This window comes from Lucilia sericata, unplaced genomic scaffold (genome assembly GCF_015586225.1).
Source record: "Lucilia sericata isolate MDLA Ls3-8-SP2 unplaced genomic scaffold, ASM1558622v1 Contig001566F_arrow, whole genome shotgun sequence".
NCBI classification, from domain to species: Eukaryota; Metazoa; Arthropoda; class Insecta; order Diptera; family Calliphoridae; genus Lucilia; species Lucilia sericata.
Window position 1 is genome coordinate 2227 of NW_023995488.1, and position 21071 is coordinate 23297.

The 21071-nt window shown below is 29.7% G+C and overlaps 1 protein-coding gene across 2 annotated transcripts in view; it reads left to right on the plus strand.

Annotated features, from left to right (window-relative positions):
• Window positions 1–1048: 1048 nt before the first annotated feature.
• The window catches only part of LOC119611959 (neural/ectodermal development factor IMP-L2), a 61885-nt gene continuing 41862 nt past the window's right edge, over window positions 1049–21071 (plus strand). Inside the window, exon 1 of one of the 2 annotated variants that reach the window (XM_037967654.1) lies at window positions 1049–1067. Coding sequence is in view for 1 of the 2 variants with exons in the window: in XM_037967652.1 (XP_037823580.1) it covers window positions 11645–11653 (9 nt within the window). In the remaining variant the exon portion in view is untranslated. Of the gene's footprint in view, window positions 1068–11276; window positions 11654–21071 lie in introns of those variants that run through there. The other variant, XM_037967652.1, reaches the window with a different exon arrangement.

The window sequence follows — 21071 nt, forward strand, 5'->3', positions numbered from 1 at the left end:
GCTCAAATGTTCGAGCTATCTAATCTCTTGCCATAGTAGTCCCGTTGAAGAAGATCAAACTCAATCTCATCCCGACAAGGTTAAACCTCATATGTCGCTCAACCACACTACTGAGAAGGCTTCGTTGATTCGGCAACAGCACCTAGGGGACGTAATTGGTAGTCCGAAACACGGATCATATTTAAAGACAAGACTTATTTATCTTGAAATTATATTTCACCGTGTATCAGTCTTTTAACCAAGCACCCCCTTCCTGCGATTTAGGTTTCAACCACAGCCACTACGTGGATCCCGATGGAACCCCAACCAACAGACCAGCCAGGACAAGTTCTATAGGCAACTGGCCACCCGTAGTATCAGATTATGTGATGCTCTGGTTAGACATCTTCAATTTAAGCAAGGACTAGGCCAGGCAGTAAATTGTAAACACCAATTTATAGTTCCGGCAGACTAGAGGTATTGGTAGCACCTATCTACCCCGCGATTGCAATACACCAAGATGGGTCTATTATCAAGGAAGCATTCCCGGCGGGGCCATCCGAACTGACAATTTACCTGTTGCTAACAATTTTCCGATATCAGCACATTGACATATCTGACAATATTGTAAGATCTGACAACCATGCATACATAGCCTTATACAAATCAGGATAATAAAATATATTATAGGAATTCTTAATTTAAAGAAACTTGGCAATACTGTTTTAATTAATTTATTTAAAGCTTTTTAAAGTTTTCTTTTTTATAATTGCAAAAAGCTTGTAAACTATTTGTTATTATTTGCAAAAGATGGCGCTTCATATTAACAAATTGAAAAAAATTGTTTTATGACTTTAAAAAAGAAATTGTCTGAAATTATACTTAAAAAAATTTATACTTATTAATGTTTTATAATATAAAATAAATTTTGTTTATAAACTAATGGTAGAGTAAATTATAATAAAGATTTTGAAATTTTAATATTTAGCTTGAATCTTAAAATTATATTAATTTATAATTTTTTATATCTTATTGCAGATTTAAAATATGTGTTCTAAATTTCTTTGGCCATCAACTAAAAAGAAGGGGTAAGTAATATCTTTTTTTTATTATACTTTTCTTGTATAAATAATAAAAACAATTATTTATATCTGCAGTCAGTATAGTCTGATTGAAAAAAGGCACGTCCACTTCAAGACTATATAGACCTCGTGCCGTCAACTTAATTAAAAAGTGAAATAAATGTACATATTATTAACGGAGACATGAATGGGTAATGGGCGTTAACGGGCTGAGGTACCGTACATCTTATAAAACGAAACAAACGAAACGCAGACATGCAAATATGTAGCTTATGTATAACAGACTCACATAATATATACTGCAAGATCTGTTATGGACGGTCATAAACGATTTTATTTTACTCTTTGCTTTACTATTATTGAAATTATATATAGAATTTGGACTCACTTTCAACTTTTGATATAGTTATGAATTATATATTATCTTTCGATACCGAATTCGGTGTCTTATCAAAGTAAACTTGTGGTTAAAAGTGTATTTGTTTCACAAACTAATCTAAACTTTAATTAGTAACGATTTTGAACAACCTTTCCTATTGCATATTTCCAATCGAAATCTAATCCAAACTTAAATAGGTAACGATTTGAACCTTTACCCATTGTATATTTCTAATTTGTTTGTCCATGTTCTTTTTAATAGATTTATATACCATCTCCTATCAAGAATACCTACAAAATCAATGTACAGCCAATCTGAACAAAGTGTAAGAAATTGAGCATGAACAAATTGACCGTTGAACAAATATTTAGGAATTTTTTTATATGCAATTGCAACAAGATGACATCTTCATCAGTTTAGTTTTTGTTGTTGTTTTAGTTGTAGTCATTGTACTGCATTGATTTTGCATAAATTTCAATGAAAATAAAAGCGCAAGATGTGATGATGATGATTGTTTTATTGTATATTTTAATTTTCTACATACATACATAGAAATAAACTTATGAATGTATGTAACTTCACAGAGTTATAAATAGGTAAGAGGCCTAATAAAAAGCCTTTACTTTATGGTTTGATTATATTCCAGCTTTAATTCTGTTGACGTTAAAAACTCAAGACATTTTGTATATGTCGTAAGAGGCCTTTAGGTCTTGATTATTCGATCTTAATTATAATCTGAACATATCTTGAAAAAAGCTCTAAAAATACGGTATTTTTAAGACCAAGACTATTTGAGATTGCAGAGAATTTTTGTTGAAACTGTTGTACTGAGAGGGAACTGAGGCCCTGAGGCTGTTAGGGGACTGAGGCCCTTTTCAAAAAAGAATTGTTTTTATTCTCATCTGATACACTAATACGCTTCGTTTAAGATGTATTCCTACATGAGATTCTTAAAAAGACTGTTCCTCGGGACACTCTACTATATAATTATCTAATCCGGGAGTTCTAGACCTAAAAATTGAGCTATTTCTACCGTAAAGTAGGATTGACTATATAGACGCCGAAGTGCTTAGCAACACCTACCTTAACAATGGTACTTTTCCAACCACAGGGAACGCTAGAGATGAGTCACAATCGTCCCCCTGTGAACTCTAAGGAACACGTCTAATCTCTGAAGAGAGCAATACCCTAATAAAGTAGACTACAGACAAGACTATAGTCCAGACTATAGACTATACTATAGTCCAGGCTATAGAATATACTATAGTCCAGACTATAGACTATACTATAGTCCAGACTATAGACTATACTATAGTCTATACTATAGTCCAGATTATAGACTATACTATAGTCCAAACTACAGACTATACTATAGTCCAGACTATAGAATATACTATAGTCCAGACTATAGACTATACTATAGTCCAGACTATAGACTATACTATCGTCCAGACTATAGACTAGACTATTGTCCAGACTACACACTATACTATAGTCCAGACTACACACTATACTATAGTCCAGACTATAGACTATACTATAGTCCAGACTATAGACTATACTATAGTCCAGACTATAGACTATACTATAGTCCAGACTATAGACTATACTATAGTCCAGACTATAGACTATACTATAGTCCAGACTATAGACTATACTATAGTCCAAGAGTATAGACTATACAATAGTCCAGACTATAGCCTATACTATAGTCCAGACTATAGACTATACTATAGTACAGACTATAGACTATACTATAGTCCAGACTATAGACCATACTATAGTCCAGACTATAGACTATGCTATAGTCCAGACTATAGACAATACTATAGTCCAGACTATAGACTATGCTATAGTTCAGACTATAGACTGTACTATAGTCCAGACTATAGACTATACTATAGACTAGACTATAGTCCAGACTACAGCCTATACTATAGTCCAGACTACAGACTATACTATAGTCCAGACTACAGACTATACTATAGTCCAGACTACAGACTATACTATAGTCCAGACTACAGACTATACTATAGTCCAGACTACAGACTATACTATAGTCCAGACTACAGACTATACTATAGTCCAGACTATAGACTATCCTATAGTCCAGACTATAGACTATATTATAGTCCAGACTATAGACTATACTATAGTCCAGACTATAGACTATGCTATAGTCCAGGCTATAGACTATACTATAGTCCAGTCTTTAGACTATACTATAGTCCAGACTATAGACTATGCTATAGTCCAGACTATAGACTATACTATAGTCCAGACTATAGACTATACTATAGTCCAGACTATAGACTATACTATAGTCCAGACTGTAGACTATACTATAGTCCAGACTGTAGACTATACAATAGTCCAGACTATAGACTATACTATAGTCCACACTAGAGACTATACTATAGTCCAGACTATAGACTATACTATAGTCCAGACTATAGACTGTTCTATAGTCCAGACTATAGACTGTTCTATAGTCCAGACTATAGACTGTTCTATAGTCCAGACTATAGAGTAGACTATAGTCCAGACTATACAGTAGGTTATAGGTCAAACTATGGAGTATATATTATAATACAGTGGAAAAAGTCAATAAATTATTAAATATAAATAAATTCAGAAAGGACCGATCGGGATCTAAGAATAGATGTTTAAAAGTTCAAAATATTTAAATAATAAATTTACACTTAAAGAATTTTATCCGCCTCGAAAGGGGTTGTGTACTTTGTGGACTGAACTAGTGAGTCGGCCTTTGGGTGGGTCTTGTATTTTTTCCTCTGGTTGCAAATGATTACAGACACATTTACACTATGAGAAAGAGAAAGCACTCAATTACTTTGCACACAGATATACATACATACTTACATAAATATTGTGAATAATTTTGATTAAATAAAAGAAGCCGATAAAATGCAGCGATATTTTATGTTCTGTGACGTAAAATGATACAATTATTAAGAATTTAAATGAGTCTACTGAATTTTATACCCCCCACCATCAATAGGCTTAAAGTTATTTTCGAGGCGATTTCATGACGTCTAATTTCCGAGTCGGTTTAGAGGTGTCTGTTTGTCTGTCTGTCATATTTATTTTGTCATTCTGTTTATAATACATCGAAATAATGGTTGTAGACCGACAGTGGAATATATATGGTGGTACTTTATTAGATTCTAAAACGATCTGTGCCCGTCTGTCTGTCCGTATGTTCATCTAAATGTTAGGACCTGAATGAAAGTAGCTAGAAAGCGGAATTTCTAATTTATTACTTCTTATCGGACTTTCAAAAGTTCAGATGTCATTTTCACATTTTCTGCAATCATTCAATGGATCAATTATTCTATAAATGATTTTATTGGTTGCGATATGAAATATTATAAATCCCACCCAGAATTTTCTTTCACAAAAAGACACACACATGATCAATCAGTCAAGTTTGAGTTTAATTCAATCGTATGAATACATAATAATAATGATAATAATAAAACATGTAATGAAATCGTTAACTAATTGAGTGTTAAATTCATGACAACCGAGTAGTACTTCGCATTGACACTCAATATTATTTCCACTTGATATTCACATTTACTTTCAAATTTAGGATTCTTATTTGTACTGTTGTCAATTGATAAGATATGATTTGTTTTTCGTTTTTTTGTTATTTTACTAAAGAAACTATAAAAAAATAACTGAAATAAAGTTAAATATAAAAAAACTCTTACATGCGATGATGATGAATAAAATAAAACCTTAATAAGGATTCATATGTGTATTTAGTATATTTGACAACATGACATTAATTGAAGCAATTGTTATGATACAAATAAATAAAATAATATATTTACGTATAAATGTAATATACATAAAATGACATTACAATGGCTCGCAAAAAATTTCACATGGCCACCCAAGGTAAATGACGTTTGGCTTCTCTTCTGCACAATCAGTCTAAACAGCTTAAATACTGTATACTAACCAATAGTCCAGACAACGGACGAGACTTTAGAACAGACCAGACTATAGATCAGACTATAGGCAAGACTTATAGTCCAGACTATAGATTAGACTATAGACAAGACTATAGTCCAGATTATAGATTAGCCTATGGATTAGACTAAAGACTAGACTATAGTCCAGACAATAGTCCTGACTATAGACTAGACTATAGTCCAGACTATAGACTAGACTATAGTCCAGATTAGAGACTAGACTATAGTCCAGACTATAGACTAGACTATAGTCCAGACTATAAACTAGACTATAGTCCAGACTATAGACTAGCCTATAGTGCAAACTACAAACTAGCCTTTAGTCCAGACTATAGACTAGACTATAGTCCAGACAATATACTAGATTATAGACAAGACTATAGTCCAGACTATAGACAAGATTATAGTCCCGCCTATAGAGTTGACTATTGGCCAGACTATAGACTAAACTATAGTCTAGACTATAGACTAAACTATAGTCCTGACTATTGACTAGACTATAGTCCAGATTATAGACTAGACTATAGTCCAGATTATAGACTAGACTATAGTCCAGACTATAGACTAGACCATAGTCCAGACTACAGACCAGACTATAGAATAGACTATAATCCAGACTATAGACTAGACTATAGTCCAGACTACAGACTAAACTATAGTCCAGGCTATAGACTAGACTATAGTACAGACTAGAGCCTAGACTATAGTACAGACTAGAGCCTAGACTATAGTCCAGACTATAGACTAGACTATAGTCCAGACTATAGACAAGACTATAATCCAGACTATAGACAAGACTATAGTTAAGACTATAGACAAGACTATAGTCCAGACTATTGACAAGACTATAGTCCAGACTATAGACAAGACTATAGTCCAGACTATAGACAAGACTATAGTCCAGACTATAGACAAGTCTATAGCCCAAACTATAGACAAGACTATAGTCCGTACTATAGAGAAGACTATAGTCCAGACTATAGACAAGACTATAGTCCAGACTATAGACAAGTCTATAGTCCAGACTATAGACAAGACTATAGTCTAGACTATAGACAAAACTATAGTCCAGACTATAGACAAGACTATAGTCCAGACTATAGACAAGTCTATAGCCCAAACTATAGTCAAGACTATAGACAAGACTATAGTCCAGACTATAGACAAGACTATAGTCCAGACTATAGACAAGACTATAGTCCAGACTATAGACAAGACTATAGTCCAGACTATAAACAAGACTATAGTCCAGACTATAGACAAGACTACAGTCCAGACTATAGACTAGACTATAGTCCAGGCTATAGACAAGACTATAGTCCAGACTATAGACAAGACTATAGTCCAGATTATAGACAAGACTTTAGACCAAACTACAGTCCAGACTGTAGACAATACTATAATCTAGACTATAGACAAGATTATAGTCCAGACTATAGAAAATACTATTGTCCAGACTATAGACAAGTCTATAGTCCAGACTATAGACAAGACTATAGACAGGATTATAGTCCAGACTATAACAAAACTATAGTCCAGACTGTAGACAAGACTATAGTCCAGACTAAAGACTACCCTATAGTCCAGACTATAGACTAGACTATTGTCCATTAAAATCCATTGGAAATGTCTACATATATCTCTGCATCCTTTTTAACGAACCTGTCTAATCTTTTTTTTAAGCTTTAGCTCTCCCTGGTTAGAAGAATGTCATTGATGATTTAACAAAATAAAATATAATTGACATCTTTTCTCATTTCCCTCCCAACATTTACTCATCAGTAACCCATTATCATTTTAGTTCTCCAGTTAAACAGTTAGTAAATAACATAAAAAATTTGTGGTTACATGCTGTGATAATTAGACAACAAATATCATCATGTGTTAGACATTCATAACAGGATATATGAAATAAATATACATATGACGCCTGTCATATTTATTGTAATAATTATAATCGTTGTGATCAAATCTACTGTTATTACATTGTTGTTGCTATGACACTAACAATTCATTCTGTTGACAATTGTCAAATTTTGTTATTATTAAATTATTTATATCAAAAGCATTCGAGTTTAATTGGCCTCATTTAGCTGGTAATTAAATCCTTTTGAATTGTTATCATCAACAAACATCATAATGGGAGGTAATTGGGCCTGAACTCTTGGTGGGGAATAAGAAAATGATAACATTTTCATTACATCTGGTTATTGAAGATATTAAAAAATCGGATTACATAGTATTCATGAAAGCGCCACGCCCACTATTATGATAATGATGTAATGATCATTGTCTACGTTTTATGTTTACAGAGTGATATGCACTAAACTATGATACTTTGTATAGGAAGTGCCACGCCCATTTTACTGATTTCGCCCATATTTTCTTTATAAATAAATTAAATTTGTAATGGAACATCTCTATAAAATTAGCAAACCCTATCTATTTTATTAAAAACTATATCAAAACATTTAACAAATTTGTTTATCATTCATATTAAGAAAATATATTTTAATCTCTTGTTTTGATATCGTAAATTACTCATAATTTTTATCGTTAAATAAAAATAAATTATAAATTTACTAACAAAAAATTTATAGGCATATTTTCATATCTTGAACGTGATTTAGGTCTTTTACCTACTAAATTATTGGACGTGTATATATATAAGAAATCTTTTTGTTTTTGATTTCAATTGACAACCTATTTTATTTATATAAAAACGAGACTTTAAAACACGTGGTCTTTTTTCTTGCAAAACTTCTAGAAAGGATATAAGTTTTTATCTTAAATCTCATTGAACTAAGTACGTCACTATATAATTTAAAATTTTACTAACCTTTGTATTTTACATACAATAAATGCATTTGAAATTCAACTTGCGATCTATTAACTTAAAATGCAACTTATTTAAATATTGATGTTTGAATAAACGAATATACAGGGAGAAAAAATAAATAATTTTCTTTCGGGATTTAAAATTTATGAAGAATTTTTAATTAGAATATTTAGTTTGCTGGAGAATAGTTTAGTATACATTAGCCAAATATGTAATCTAGTCTGTGTTAGGACTACAGTTTAGTGTAAAATCTGGACTATAGTCTAGACTACAATCTGGACTATTGTCTAGTCTATAGTGTAGCCAATAGTTTAGTCTATAGTCTGGTCTATAGTTTAGTCAACAGTCTGGCATATAGTCTAGTCTATAGTCGGGATTATAGTCTACTCTATAATGGATTATAGTCTAATCAATGTTTCTAGACTGTAGTCTAGTCTATAGTCTAGGAATGTAGTTTAATCTATAGTCTGGACAATATCTAGTTTACAATCAGGACTAAAGTATAGTCTACAGATATTCTGGACTATAGTTTAGTCAGTAGTCTGGACTATAGTTTAATCCACAGTCTGTACTATAGTTAAGTTCATAGTCTGCACTATAGCCTAGTTCATGATCTGGATTATAGTCTAGTCTATAGTTTGGACTATAGTCTAGTCTATAGTTTGGTCTAAAGTCTGTACTACAGTCTAGTCTATAGTCTGGACTACAGTCTAGTCTATAGTCTGGACTACAGCCTAGTCTATAGTCTGGACTACAGTCTAGTCTATAGTCTGGACTACAGTCTAGTCTATAGTCTGGACTACAGTCTAGTCTATAGTCTGGACTACAGTCAAGTCTATAGTCGGGATTATAATCTAGTGTACAATCAGGTCTATAGTCTAGTCTGGTCTTGCCTATAGTTTAGTCTTTAGTCTAACCTCTAGTGTAGTCTATAGTCTAGCCTGGCCTATAGTTTAGTCTATAGTCTAGCCTATAGTTTAGTATATAGTTTGGCCTATAGTTTAATATATAGACAGTCCTATAGTTTAGTCTATAGTCTTGACTTCAGTCTAGTCTATAGTCGGGATTGCAGTCTACTCAGTAATCTGGATTATAGTCTAATCAATGTATCTAGACTGTAGTATAGTCGATAGTCTATAGTCTGAACTATAGTATACGATTATTTACAATCTGGACTAAAGACTTGTCTATAGTCTGCACTATAGTCTGAACTACAGTCTTGTCTATAATCTGGATTACAGTATATTCTATAATCTGGAATACAGTCTAGTCTATAGTCTGGAATACAGTCTAGTCTATAGTCTGGACTACAGTCTAGTCTGGAGTATAGTTTAGTCTATAGTCTGGCCTATAGTTTAATCTATAGTTTAGTCTATGGTCTGGACTATAGTTTAGTCTATAGTCTGGTCTAAAGTCGGGATTATAGTCTATTCTATAGTCTGCATAATAGTCTAATTAATGTGTCTAGACTGTAGACTAGACGATAGTCTGAACTATAATCTAGTCTATAGGTTGGGCTATAGTCTGGACTATAGTGTGGGAGGGTAGTTTAATCTGTAGTCTAGTTTACAATCTGGCCTTAAGTCTAGTCTATAATATAGACTATAGTTTAGTCCGTAGTCTGAACTATAGTTTTGTTTATAGTCTACATTATAGATTAGTCTATAGTCTATTCTATATTCTAGACTATAGTCTAAATCTTTAGTCTAAATTACAGTTTAGTCTACTATATAGTGTACAATTTGGACTATAGTCTGTCCTATATTCTGAACTATGGTCTAGTCCATCGTCTGGTCTATAGTCTTATCTGTATTCTGGACTATATACTACATTCTGGAAAATAGTTTAGCCTTAAGTCTATTTCTTTAGTCGGGAATAAAATCTGGAATATAATCAAGTGTGGTATTTAGTTAAGTCTAAAGCATACCCGAAAATCTAAAATTTAGATTATGATATGGACTATAGTTTAGTCTATTATATAGATTATAGTCCAGTCTGTAGTATAGGCTATGCTATAGTTTATTCTATAGTCTTATCTGTTCTCTATGGTCTGTATTAGAAACTATTCTATAGTATGAACTATAAATTATATTCTAAACTACTGTATAGTTAGTCTTTAGTCTGATGAAGTAGTTTATTGAAAGTTTCCTCTAAAAAGTCGAATTTCTCTGTGTATTAGTAAACACCTATTGTCGAATGTTGTGAGTGAACATGATTAATTGTGATTGCAGTGATTTTACGTCAATTGTTCGATAATTTTCAATGTATTTGGGTCAAATCGTTGGAGTTCTTAAGCGAATTCAATGAAACGACTACGTAAACTGTTAGAAGTAATTCTTAATGCATTTATACGGTTATAATAATGTTGAGATTACAAAGATTTGTCATGATTTCTAAAATCATTTAAAAAGGAAGAAGCCAATGAAAAAAGATGTATGCATTTAAACCTGTTAATTTATACAAAATTTGAATTTTAAATATAGCTTTAGTATATCGTTTAGATATAAAACATAGTTTAGCCATAATAATTGTCAAACTGTTAAAACAAAAACTGTTAAAAGGCGTGAATTTTTATTTAAATTTTATAATAATTTTCCTTTAATCCTTAATAAACCAATGTGCAGTTAGTTTTCTTTAAATTAAAACAAAAATACAAGAAAAAAATTCATTGATAATTTGTAGTAATAAAAACTTTTGCGCATGTTTAACAGTGTATTAGAGAAAAATGCAACATTTTTCTCAATTCAACACAACTCAATACTCTACAACTCAATATAATAATTAGTTTGAATTCATTTTATTATTGTTGCTTTTTGATTCTCTTCTCCTTTTATCATTTAACATTATTAGTTTTTTTTGTTGATACAATTGACAGCCTGCTGTTTTTGTTCTACTGAGTTTCCTACGGCCAGAAATGACTGAATGCCGGTCGACCGATGAAAGTACGACTAACGATTGAATGATATATAAATGAGTGATTCAACTGTTATTTGAACATTCCATACAATTCCTCCTTCAAAGAAGTATCAATATAAAATTGTATTTCTTAAGACTCTACTCAGTGTTATTTTGCGTTATTTGTTTATACAAATATAACAAAAAAATATTAAACAAAAAGTTGAAAATAAAAAGAAAATAAAACAAAATCAACAGAAACAATTTGATTTTGCATATTCTTAAAAAAGAAACAAAAATTTATTTTAAATAAAATAAACAAAAGTGTAATATTTCGCGGCAATTTGTAAATAAAAAGCAGCAACTCTCAAATTTTTTGTTTGTTTGCTAATTATTAAAGACAATTAAAGAACGTTCTACCAAGTTTAATATTTTTTATAAAAAAGTATATTAAATAATTACAATCAAAATGGCCCAGGTATGAATTTATTATTATTATTATTTTAAAATTTTATTTTTTTATTTAAAACTTAAAAGCAATTCTTTAATAAAGTGTTATATGCGTTAGATATAGTTGCATTTCCGTTTATATTAGAAACAGTTTAATTTGAAACACCCTAAGATATGCAACAGGTTATTGTAATATAAGCTACAAGTTAGCAATAATACAGTGGTGTAGGTGATGAAAAATTTAGAGAATTGTGTAGATAAAATTAAATAATGATTTTTATCGTGATTGTATTACTATTTTAAATAGATAATTTACTCGGTGTTTTAAACTGAATTAATTTTGTAACTCTGAGCTTCAGAATTATAAAGTTTTCTTATAGAAAATTTCTCTTAAAGTTATGAAAATGCAATATTTTTAATTTTTTTTTAAGAAAATAATAAAAATATTATACATTTACAAAATCGTTTCCCGGGTCTTACATATGAATGTAACGTTTTCTATAAAAATCAAGAGAATTCAAAATTTCGAAAAGTTTTAGCTTTAAAGTTCTTGGCCTGAAGGATAGGGCACATCGCTAAACCGTTACATAAATTTAATGGCGCCCAACCGGCAGTATATCTAGCAGTTAAACGATAACCGGTGGTTGAGATATTGGCCCTTAATCTACCATTTTTTTAAAAATTCAGTCTATATGTTCGCTTTTATGTCCCTTTTTGGTACTTTTTTTCATCCCTACTGAAGCAACAAAAATTTTATTAAAAAAAAAAAAAAATAATAATATCGTAATGAAGTCTATTTACCCCTTAGCCCTAATTTTTAAAAAGTACCAAAATTATATACTTAATTCTTCAAAAAGGTACAAATGTGACATTAATTTTATTTCTATATTCTGTGGTTTCAAAGATGTATACAAAAAGTACCAAAATACTGCTTCTGCCCGTTTACTCCTTAAAGAGGACCAAATTTCGAAAAAAAGTGCCAGAGACACATTAATCAAAATATACAATCTGGTGCCATTAAATACCAAGCTATGTATATACAATTATTTTCTACTTTGAAAGAAGTTCTGAAATATATTTTAAGAATTTTTTGATGATTTACTTTTTCTGGGGGCTTGCAGCTATACTCATCTGCTTGAAATTTTCTTAGCAACTTTCATAATTAAAAAAAAAACATGAACACCTTGATAATTATAATACGATTACAACTATATGTATTTTGAATTAAAATGGGATGAGTCATAAAGTGGGCGTTTCACCTCTCTCTTTATCAAAACATTGCAAAAGTTAAATAATTAATTATAAATTCATTAGCAATAAAAAAAAGAGGCGGTAGCTGAATAGTGGACATGGCATCTTCGATTCAAATTAATGATTTTAATATATACTATATTTAATTCTATAATAAATCGTGTAATAAAATTGTACACAAGTAATTTCATTTACATTTTACGAAATTTATATTAAATGAATGATATTAAAATAGTGGGCGTGGCACTTCCTACTAGAAATATAAATAGTTACTATACTTTTAAATCTTAAACTGTTAAAATAATTTTTATTTAACAGTTTATCTCTTATTTTCAAATCTTAAACTGTTTCAACGGTATTCAGTATTTTTGATTATTTCTTCTATATAGAAATAAAAATGGGCGGAAAATATAGTGGGTGTGGCGTTTCACTTGAAAAGTAACTTTTTCATATTAAAGTTACGCCCAACAAAATTAACTTAAATTATTATTTTTAACATAATGTCTTGTTATTATAAGAATAGCTGGTTCAAAATTATGGGTATTACGCCTAAATTAACCAAAAATGGGCATGAATCATGAATATATTTAAAATATTTACCATTTTTGAAGTTTGAATTTAATGACACCATATCATTCATTTCGACCACTGCAGAACGACCGATTTCAGATAAATGTAGAGCATGCGCAGGGGACAGTGAAACGCCGGAATCAGGCATATAAAATCCAGTACTTTAGTACTCTATTCAGTATTCTTTGATATGGAAAAATACCGCGGTACTCCCACGACATTTTCGGTACTTTTTTAATGTATAAAGTTTTGATAAATAGTCCACATAGCAGACCATAGTATATTATGTAGTCTAGTCTATAGCCTAATCTAAAGTATATTCTTTAGTCTAGTCTATAGCCTAATCTATAATCTATTCTATAGTCTAGTCTATAGGCTATAGTCAACAAAAATTAATATATTTTATTTTATTGATGATCTCATTCCTTGCCACACATGTTCGTATAACAGTTTGGAATGTTAAAAAAGTAAAGAAAAAACAAGTTCATAATTGAAGCATACTTTAAGGAGCACATATTAATAGTGAACAATATTAACTCTTGTATATCCTCTCTTGTTGATACACACACAAATAAGAAATTACATACATACATACATACATTAAAAACAGACAATAATAACAACAACAAAATTGTAACAATACTATGGCTTTTGGGGGTCAGGATATACATATAAACAGGATGAATATGAAAATATGTTTTTATGGACAAGTAACAATAGCAAGTAAAGATATTAATTTTCAAGGTTGTTGTTTTTTTTCTAACAAAGAAAGTTATTTTATTTAAAGATGTTAGTTTTCAAGGAAATTAGAAAATTGCAAAAATAAAATACAATTTTATTCGTAAAACGTACATAATTTTTATCATTTTTATTTGAAATTGATAAGTTTTTAATCTGTTTTCTTAGATTTTAAATGTTTTTAATAAAAAAAAATACTATTTTCCATAGAATCCCTATTAATAGTTTTATGCCTTAACAATAACGTTTAATTTTGATTAATTTATGTGTCATACATGTGCAGTTCTTTTAACTAAAACTGATTATAAATTCAATACGCAATAAATTTATTTTTTTCATAAATAAATAAATAAATAAATAAAGGGGCTCGTTATCACATGTCTATGATGATGATGATCATGATGAGGTATTTAGTTATAAATACAACATTCTTGTGTGTATATGTATAATTTTTTATGTTGTTGTCCAAACAAGTACAGTTTGAGACAAAATTTTTTCTAATAAAATATCTTATATTTTTAAAGATTTATTTAAATTTTTTATTTATATACATATAATAAAAAAGTTCTTGCAACGACCTTTGGTTCAAGGTCGTTAATTGTCTTTAATATTTTTTAAAATTTTTTAAATTTTTATTTCTTTATCTATAATCAATTTATATATAAAGTTGTTTAAACGTTCACTCAACTTAATTGGTAGTAGGTTCGTTCTACACAAGTTGTAACTTTTTTGTAGTTGTCTTTTAATATTCTGCGTTTTATAATTTTATTAAAAATCAAGAATTATTTTTTTTGTTAAACGTGTGTTTGTCTACGTCAGCAAAATATTTTTTTGTTTTTTTTTTTTTTTCATTTTGATTTTGGGTTTTTTTGGGCTCGATCGTTTATCAATGGCCAAGCAGCAGTAACAGCAAACAACATTGAGTAATTTAGGCACCAATCATCAATGAAATAAAGTTTTTAATTTACGATTTCATATGTAGGTTTTTAAAGAGATAAGGACAGCAGCTATTAGAGAGAATGAATTGTTACGTGGAAATATAAATGAATTTAAATTTGAAGAAAAAGTTTAGTAATTTAATGAAAAACATAAAAATTATACTACTTTTTGAAATAAGTATTAAATTTTTATGTTTTTCATTAAATTACTAAACTTTTTCTTCGAATTTAAATTCATTTATATTTCCACGTAACAATTCATTCTCTCAAATAGCTGCTACTGCTTACTACTATTTTAAAATGAACAAATATGATATTGAATATAAATATGAAGAAATCCTAATCTATAGCAAAGCCTTAAAAATATCACTTTTTTTTCAAAAAGTAGTATTTCTACTACTATTTTAAAATTAACAAATTAACATGGTTCTGTAATATCTTTTTAAATTAAAGCAAAAGTAATAAAAATTTAATATAATTTTATAATTGACTACTTTTTTTCAAAAAAAGTAGTAACTAATTTATTGTATATTTAAAAAAAAGTGTAACAAAAGAACTTTTATTTAAAGTTAAACTTTTAAGAAATCATATTCCATAACAAAATTTTAAAAATTCCATAGTTTTTTCAAAAAGTAGTATTTCTACTACTATTTTAAAATTAAAAAAAAAACATGTTTTTCATATACTTTGTTCATTTTAAGTAAATTTTATTAAACATTTTATATAAATTACTACCTTTTGTGAAAAAATAGTATTTTTCTACTACGTTTTACACATACTTTAATAGAAAGTAACATTTAATTAAAATTTAAATGATAAGAAATCATATTCACTACAAAAATGTAATATTTTTTGACTTTTTAGCAAAAAGTAGTAGATTTACTACTATTTTAAAAATTAAAATTAAAGTTATTTTCAGCAACAATTATTCATTTTAAATAACTTTTAAAATAAAATGTTTATGGTTTACAACTTTTCATTAAAAAGTAGTAGCTAATTTAGTACTTTTTTTATAATTTGATGGAAAAATTGTATTTTTTAAAAGTTCAATTTACCAAAAATCACATTATATAACATAATTTCAGAAATTTCATACTTTTTGAAAAAAGTAGTATATCTACTACTATTTCAAAATCCAGAAATAAACTTGTTTTTCATATAATTTGTGCATTTTAAGTAAATTGCATTAACAATTTTTTTATAAATTACTACCTTTTGCAAAAAAGAAGTATTTTTCTACTACGTTTAGCAAAAAATGTTGAAGAAAATAATATATAATTCATGTCTAAATGATAAGAATTCATATTCACTACAAAAAAAGTAAAATTTTAGGCTTTTTAATAAAAATGTAGTAGATTTACTACTATTTTAAAAACGAAAATTAAAGTTATATTTAGTAACAATTATTTTTTTAAATAACTTTTATAATAACATGGTCATAATTTACTACTTTTTAAGAAAAAAATAGTAGTTAATTTCGTAGTTTTGTATAATTTTATAGAAACCATTTTTCTTAAAAAAGCTTTCTTTTAAATATCTGCAATTTATTATACAATATTTCTATCACATTTGTGCGTTTGAGTATATTCGTGATTTATTGTTGCTGTTTTTCCCCTCCATTTAATGTTTTTCCATTCAATTGTTTTTGTTTTTGATTCATATTTGAGGGCTCGTCTCTTGTTTACTTCGTTTATGCCAGTGAAATAAACGCACACACACATACACACCAGCAACTGCAACAACAAAAAAGCAAAAAACTAAAAAAAATTAAAACAAAAACAAAAGAGAACGTGATCATCTATCTATCTCATTTGCATATATTCATACACTTATGATGAGTATATGTATAAATAATATTGATTGTATTAGTGATAAAATTGAAATGATTTTTAACAGATTTTTCTCTATATGTATAAATATTTGAATACGTGTACGTATGAATAATATGAAAAATACTATTACTAGCATAATTTTTGTTGTTTTCTGCGTTTCTTTTACTACTAACACACATAATTTATATAGTTATTATTGTTATTTTTATACAGAATATTTATTTGTTATTGTTTTGATTTAATTTAAATTATTATCAGTAGCAAAAAACCAACAATAATAAAATTTTTGTTGACGTAGTAGAAGTTTGATTTTAGTTTGATTTCACATATGACTTGAAGACTGATGATGATGTGCGCGCCCCTTTTTTTCTAATTTGATTCACTCGCAATTTGTTTAAATTAAACGAAAACATGAGAAAAAGGTCAATAATTTTTTGTTTGATTGTTATAGTTGTTGTTTTTTTCTTAGATTTTTATAAAGAAAAAAAAAAATGATTTTACTACGTTTTGCTGCAAGTTTGTAATTTAACTCAATTATTAATTGTTGTTTCCTCTTGTTTTTAATTTCTTTTAAGTGATTGCTTGGTATTAGTGCAGTTGGAAAAGTAACTTTTGGACATAAAGCAAATTTTACAAAACATTTTAATTTTCCAATTTTTTTACATATTTTTATTTCTAAATAAAAAACTTTCAGTTCTAGTTCTCTTCTAGTTCTGTTCGAATTCAGTTCTAGTTCTGTTCTAATTCAGTTCTAATTCAGTACTAATTCAGTTCTAATTCAGTTCTAGTTCTGTTTTAGTATCTGTTCTAGTTCTGTTCTAGTTCTGTTCTAGTTCTGTTCTAGTTCTGTTCTAGTTCTGTTCTAGTTCTGTTCTAGTTCTGTTCTAGTTCTGTTCTAGTTCTGTTCTAGTTCTGTTCTAGTTCTGTTCTAGTTCTGTTCTAGTTCTGTTCTAGTTCTGTTCTAGTTCTGTTCTAGTTCTGTTCTAGTTCTGTTCTAGTTCTGTTCTAGTTCTGTTCTAGTTCTGTTCTAATTCTGTTCTACTTCTGTTCTAGTTCTGTTCTAGTTCTGTTCTACTTCTGTTCTAGTTCTGTTCTAGTTCTGTTCTAGTTCTATTCCTTTTCTAGAACTGTTATAGTTCTAGTTCTGTTCTAGTTCTGTTTTATTTCTGTTCTAGTTCTGTTCTAGTTCTGTTCTAGTTCTATTCTAGTTCTGTTCTACTTCTGTTCTAGTTCTATTCTAGTTCTGTTCTACTTCTGATCTAGTTCTGTTCTAGTTCTAGTTCTGTTCTAGTTCTGTTCTAGTTCTGTTCTAGTTCTGTTCTAGTTCTGTTCTAGTTCTGTTCTAGTTCTGTTCTAGTTCTGTTCTAGTTCTGTTTCTAGTTCTGTTCTAGTTCTGTTCTAGTTCTGTTCTAGTTCTGTTCTAGTTCTGTTCTAGTTTCTGTTCTAGTTCTGTTCTAGTTCTGTTCTAGTTCTGTTCTAGTTGTTCTAGTTCTGTTCTAGTTCTGTTCCTAGTTCTGTTCTAGTTCTGTTCTAGTCTGTTCTAGTTGTTCTAGTTCTGTTCTAGTTTCTGTTCTAGTTCTGTTCTAGTTCTGTTCTAGTTCTGTTCTAGTTCTGTTCTAGTTCTGTTCTAGTTCTGTTCTAGTTCTGTTCTAGTTCTGTTCTAGTTCTGTTCTAGTTCTGTTCTAGTTCTGTTCTAGTTCTGTTCTAGTTCTGTTCTAGTGTCTGTTCTAGTTCTGTTCTAGTTCTGTTCTAGTTCTGTTCTAGTTCTGTTCTAGTTCTGTTCTAGTTCTGTTCTAGTTCTGTTCTAGTTCTGTTCTAGTTCTGTTCTAGTTCTGTTCTAGTTCTGTTCTAGTTCTGTTCTAGTTCTGTTCTAGTTCTGTTCTAGTTCTGTTCTAGTTCTGTTCTAGTTCTGTTCTAGTTCTGTTCTAGTTCTGTTCTAGTTCTGTTCTAGTTCTGTTCTAGTTCTGTTCTAGTTCTGTTCTAGTTCTGTTCTAGTTCTGTTCTAGTTCTGTTCTAGTTCTGTTCTAGTTCTGTTCTAGTTCTGTTCTAGTTCTGTTCTAGTTCTGTTCTAGTTTCTGTTCTAGTTCTGTTCTAGTTCTGTTCTAGTTCTCTTCTAGTTCTGTTATAGTTCTGTTCTAGTTCTGTTCTAGTTCTGTTCTAGTTCTGTTCTAGTTCTGTTCTAGTTCTGTTCTAGTTCTGTTTTAGTTCTGTTCTAGTTCTGTTCTAGTTCTGTTCTAGTTCTGTTCTAGTTCTGTTCTAGTTCTGTTCTAATTCTGTTCTAGTTCTGTTCTAGTTCTGTTCTAGTTCTGTTGTAATTCTGTTCTAATTCTGTTCTAGTTCTGTTCTATTTCTGCTAATACTGAATTTTCAAACTGACCTCGTATACAAGAAAAGTGTGTGATCTCTTTTCTTATTATTGTTGTCTGTTTTTTAGGCTGATTTATAATTAGTTTGACTTGTCATAATTAAGTTGACACACAATTTTCTCAGTGATGTTATAGATAAAACTTTATGGGCGGCCACCAACAAGCATAAATTGAATTATTAAGCTTTCAGCGTTATATATTATGTTTTTCTAACAAAATCTGCCTTCCTCACCCCAAAAACCCCTTAAACAAAAAGTTCCTTGAAATATCTATAAACAGCCACTTCGAAGAACACTTAATTCTTCATGATTTCTGTAAACATTTACTTATTTCTTCCACTTATATTTTTATTTAAATATTTAAATCAATATTAATTTAATTAAAATTGTAATCTTTGCACTTTATTGATGGCGTGATGTGTTTTTTATCTCCTCCTCAACATCCATCTATTGGTGGGGTTTGCGAGAAAAATTGTAGATAATAATTTTGAAAAACGTTAAAAAATGCACGTAACTATTGTAAAATTGCCTTCGATTTTATTTTATTTTCTAAATATAAAATAATGTTGTGCCTGCGTTCACATATCAAAGTTGAGAAATATGATTATTACTGCAGTTAGTTGCAGTTGTGCAATATTGAAAAATTGGCTTTGAATGTAAGTCATTTACCTTTTTGTAATGAATAATGACATTCATTGATAGTGACGTTTTAAGCGGATTTCAGGGATTATTATACATATGTGAATTGTTGTAAGTGTTGAAAAAAAGTGATTGTTGCTAAGGAATTAGTTAGAAACGTTCAGATGCTTAAATAATAGCAAAACGTTTTGTTTCAGTGTTCATCGAGTTCTAGTTGAGTTCTAGTTCAGTTCTAGTTCAGTTCTAGCTCAGTTCTAGTTCAGTTCTACTTCAGTTCTACTTCAGTTCTAGTTCAGTTCTAGTTCAGTTCTAGTTCAGTTCTAGTTCAGTTCTAGTTCAGTTCTAGTTCAGTTCTAGTTCAGTTCTAGTTCAGTTCTAGTTCAGTTCTAGTTCAGTTCTAGTTCAGTTCTAGTTCAGTTCTAGTTCAGTTCTAGTTCAGTTCTAGTTCAGTTCTAGTTCAGTTCTAGTTCAGTTCTAGTTCAGTTCTAGTTCAGTTCTAGTTCAGTTCTAGTTCAGTTCTAGTTCAGTTCTAGTTCAGTTCTAGTTCAGTTCTACTTCAGTTCTAGTTCAGTTCTAGTTCAGTTCTAGGTCAGTTCTAGGTCAGTTCTAGTTCAGTTCTAGTTCAGTTCTAGGTCAGTTCTAGTTCAGTTCTAGTTCAGTTCTAGTTCAGTTCTAGTTCAGTTCTACTTCAGTTCTAGTTCAGTTCTAGTTCAGTTCTAGTTCAGTTCTAGTTTAGTTCTAGATCAGTTCTAGTTCAGTTCTAGTTCAGTTCTAGTTCAGTTCTACTTCAGTTCTACTTCAGTTCTAGTTCAGTTCTAGTTCAGTTCTAGTTCAGTTCTAGTTCAGTTCTAGTTCAGTTCTAGTTCAGTTCTAGTTCAGTTCTAGTTCAGTTCTAGTTCAGTTCTAGTTCAGTTCTAGTTCAGTTCTAGTTCAGTTCTAGTTCAGTTCTAGTTCAGTTCTAGTTCAGTTCTAGTTCAGTTCTAGTTCAGTTCTATTTCAGTACTAGTTCGGTTCTAGTTCAGTTCTAATTTAGTTCTAGTTCAGTTCTAGTTCAGTTCTATTTCAGTTCTAGTTCAGTTCTAGTTCATTTATTGTTCAGTTCTAGTTCAGTTC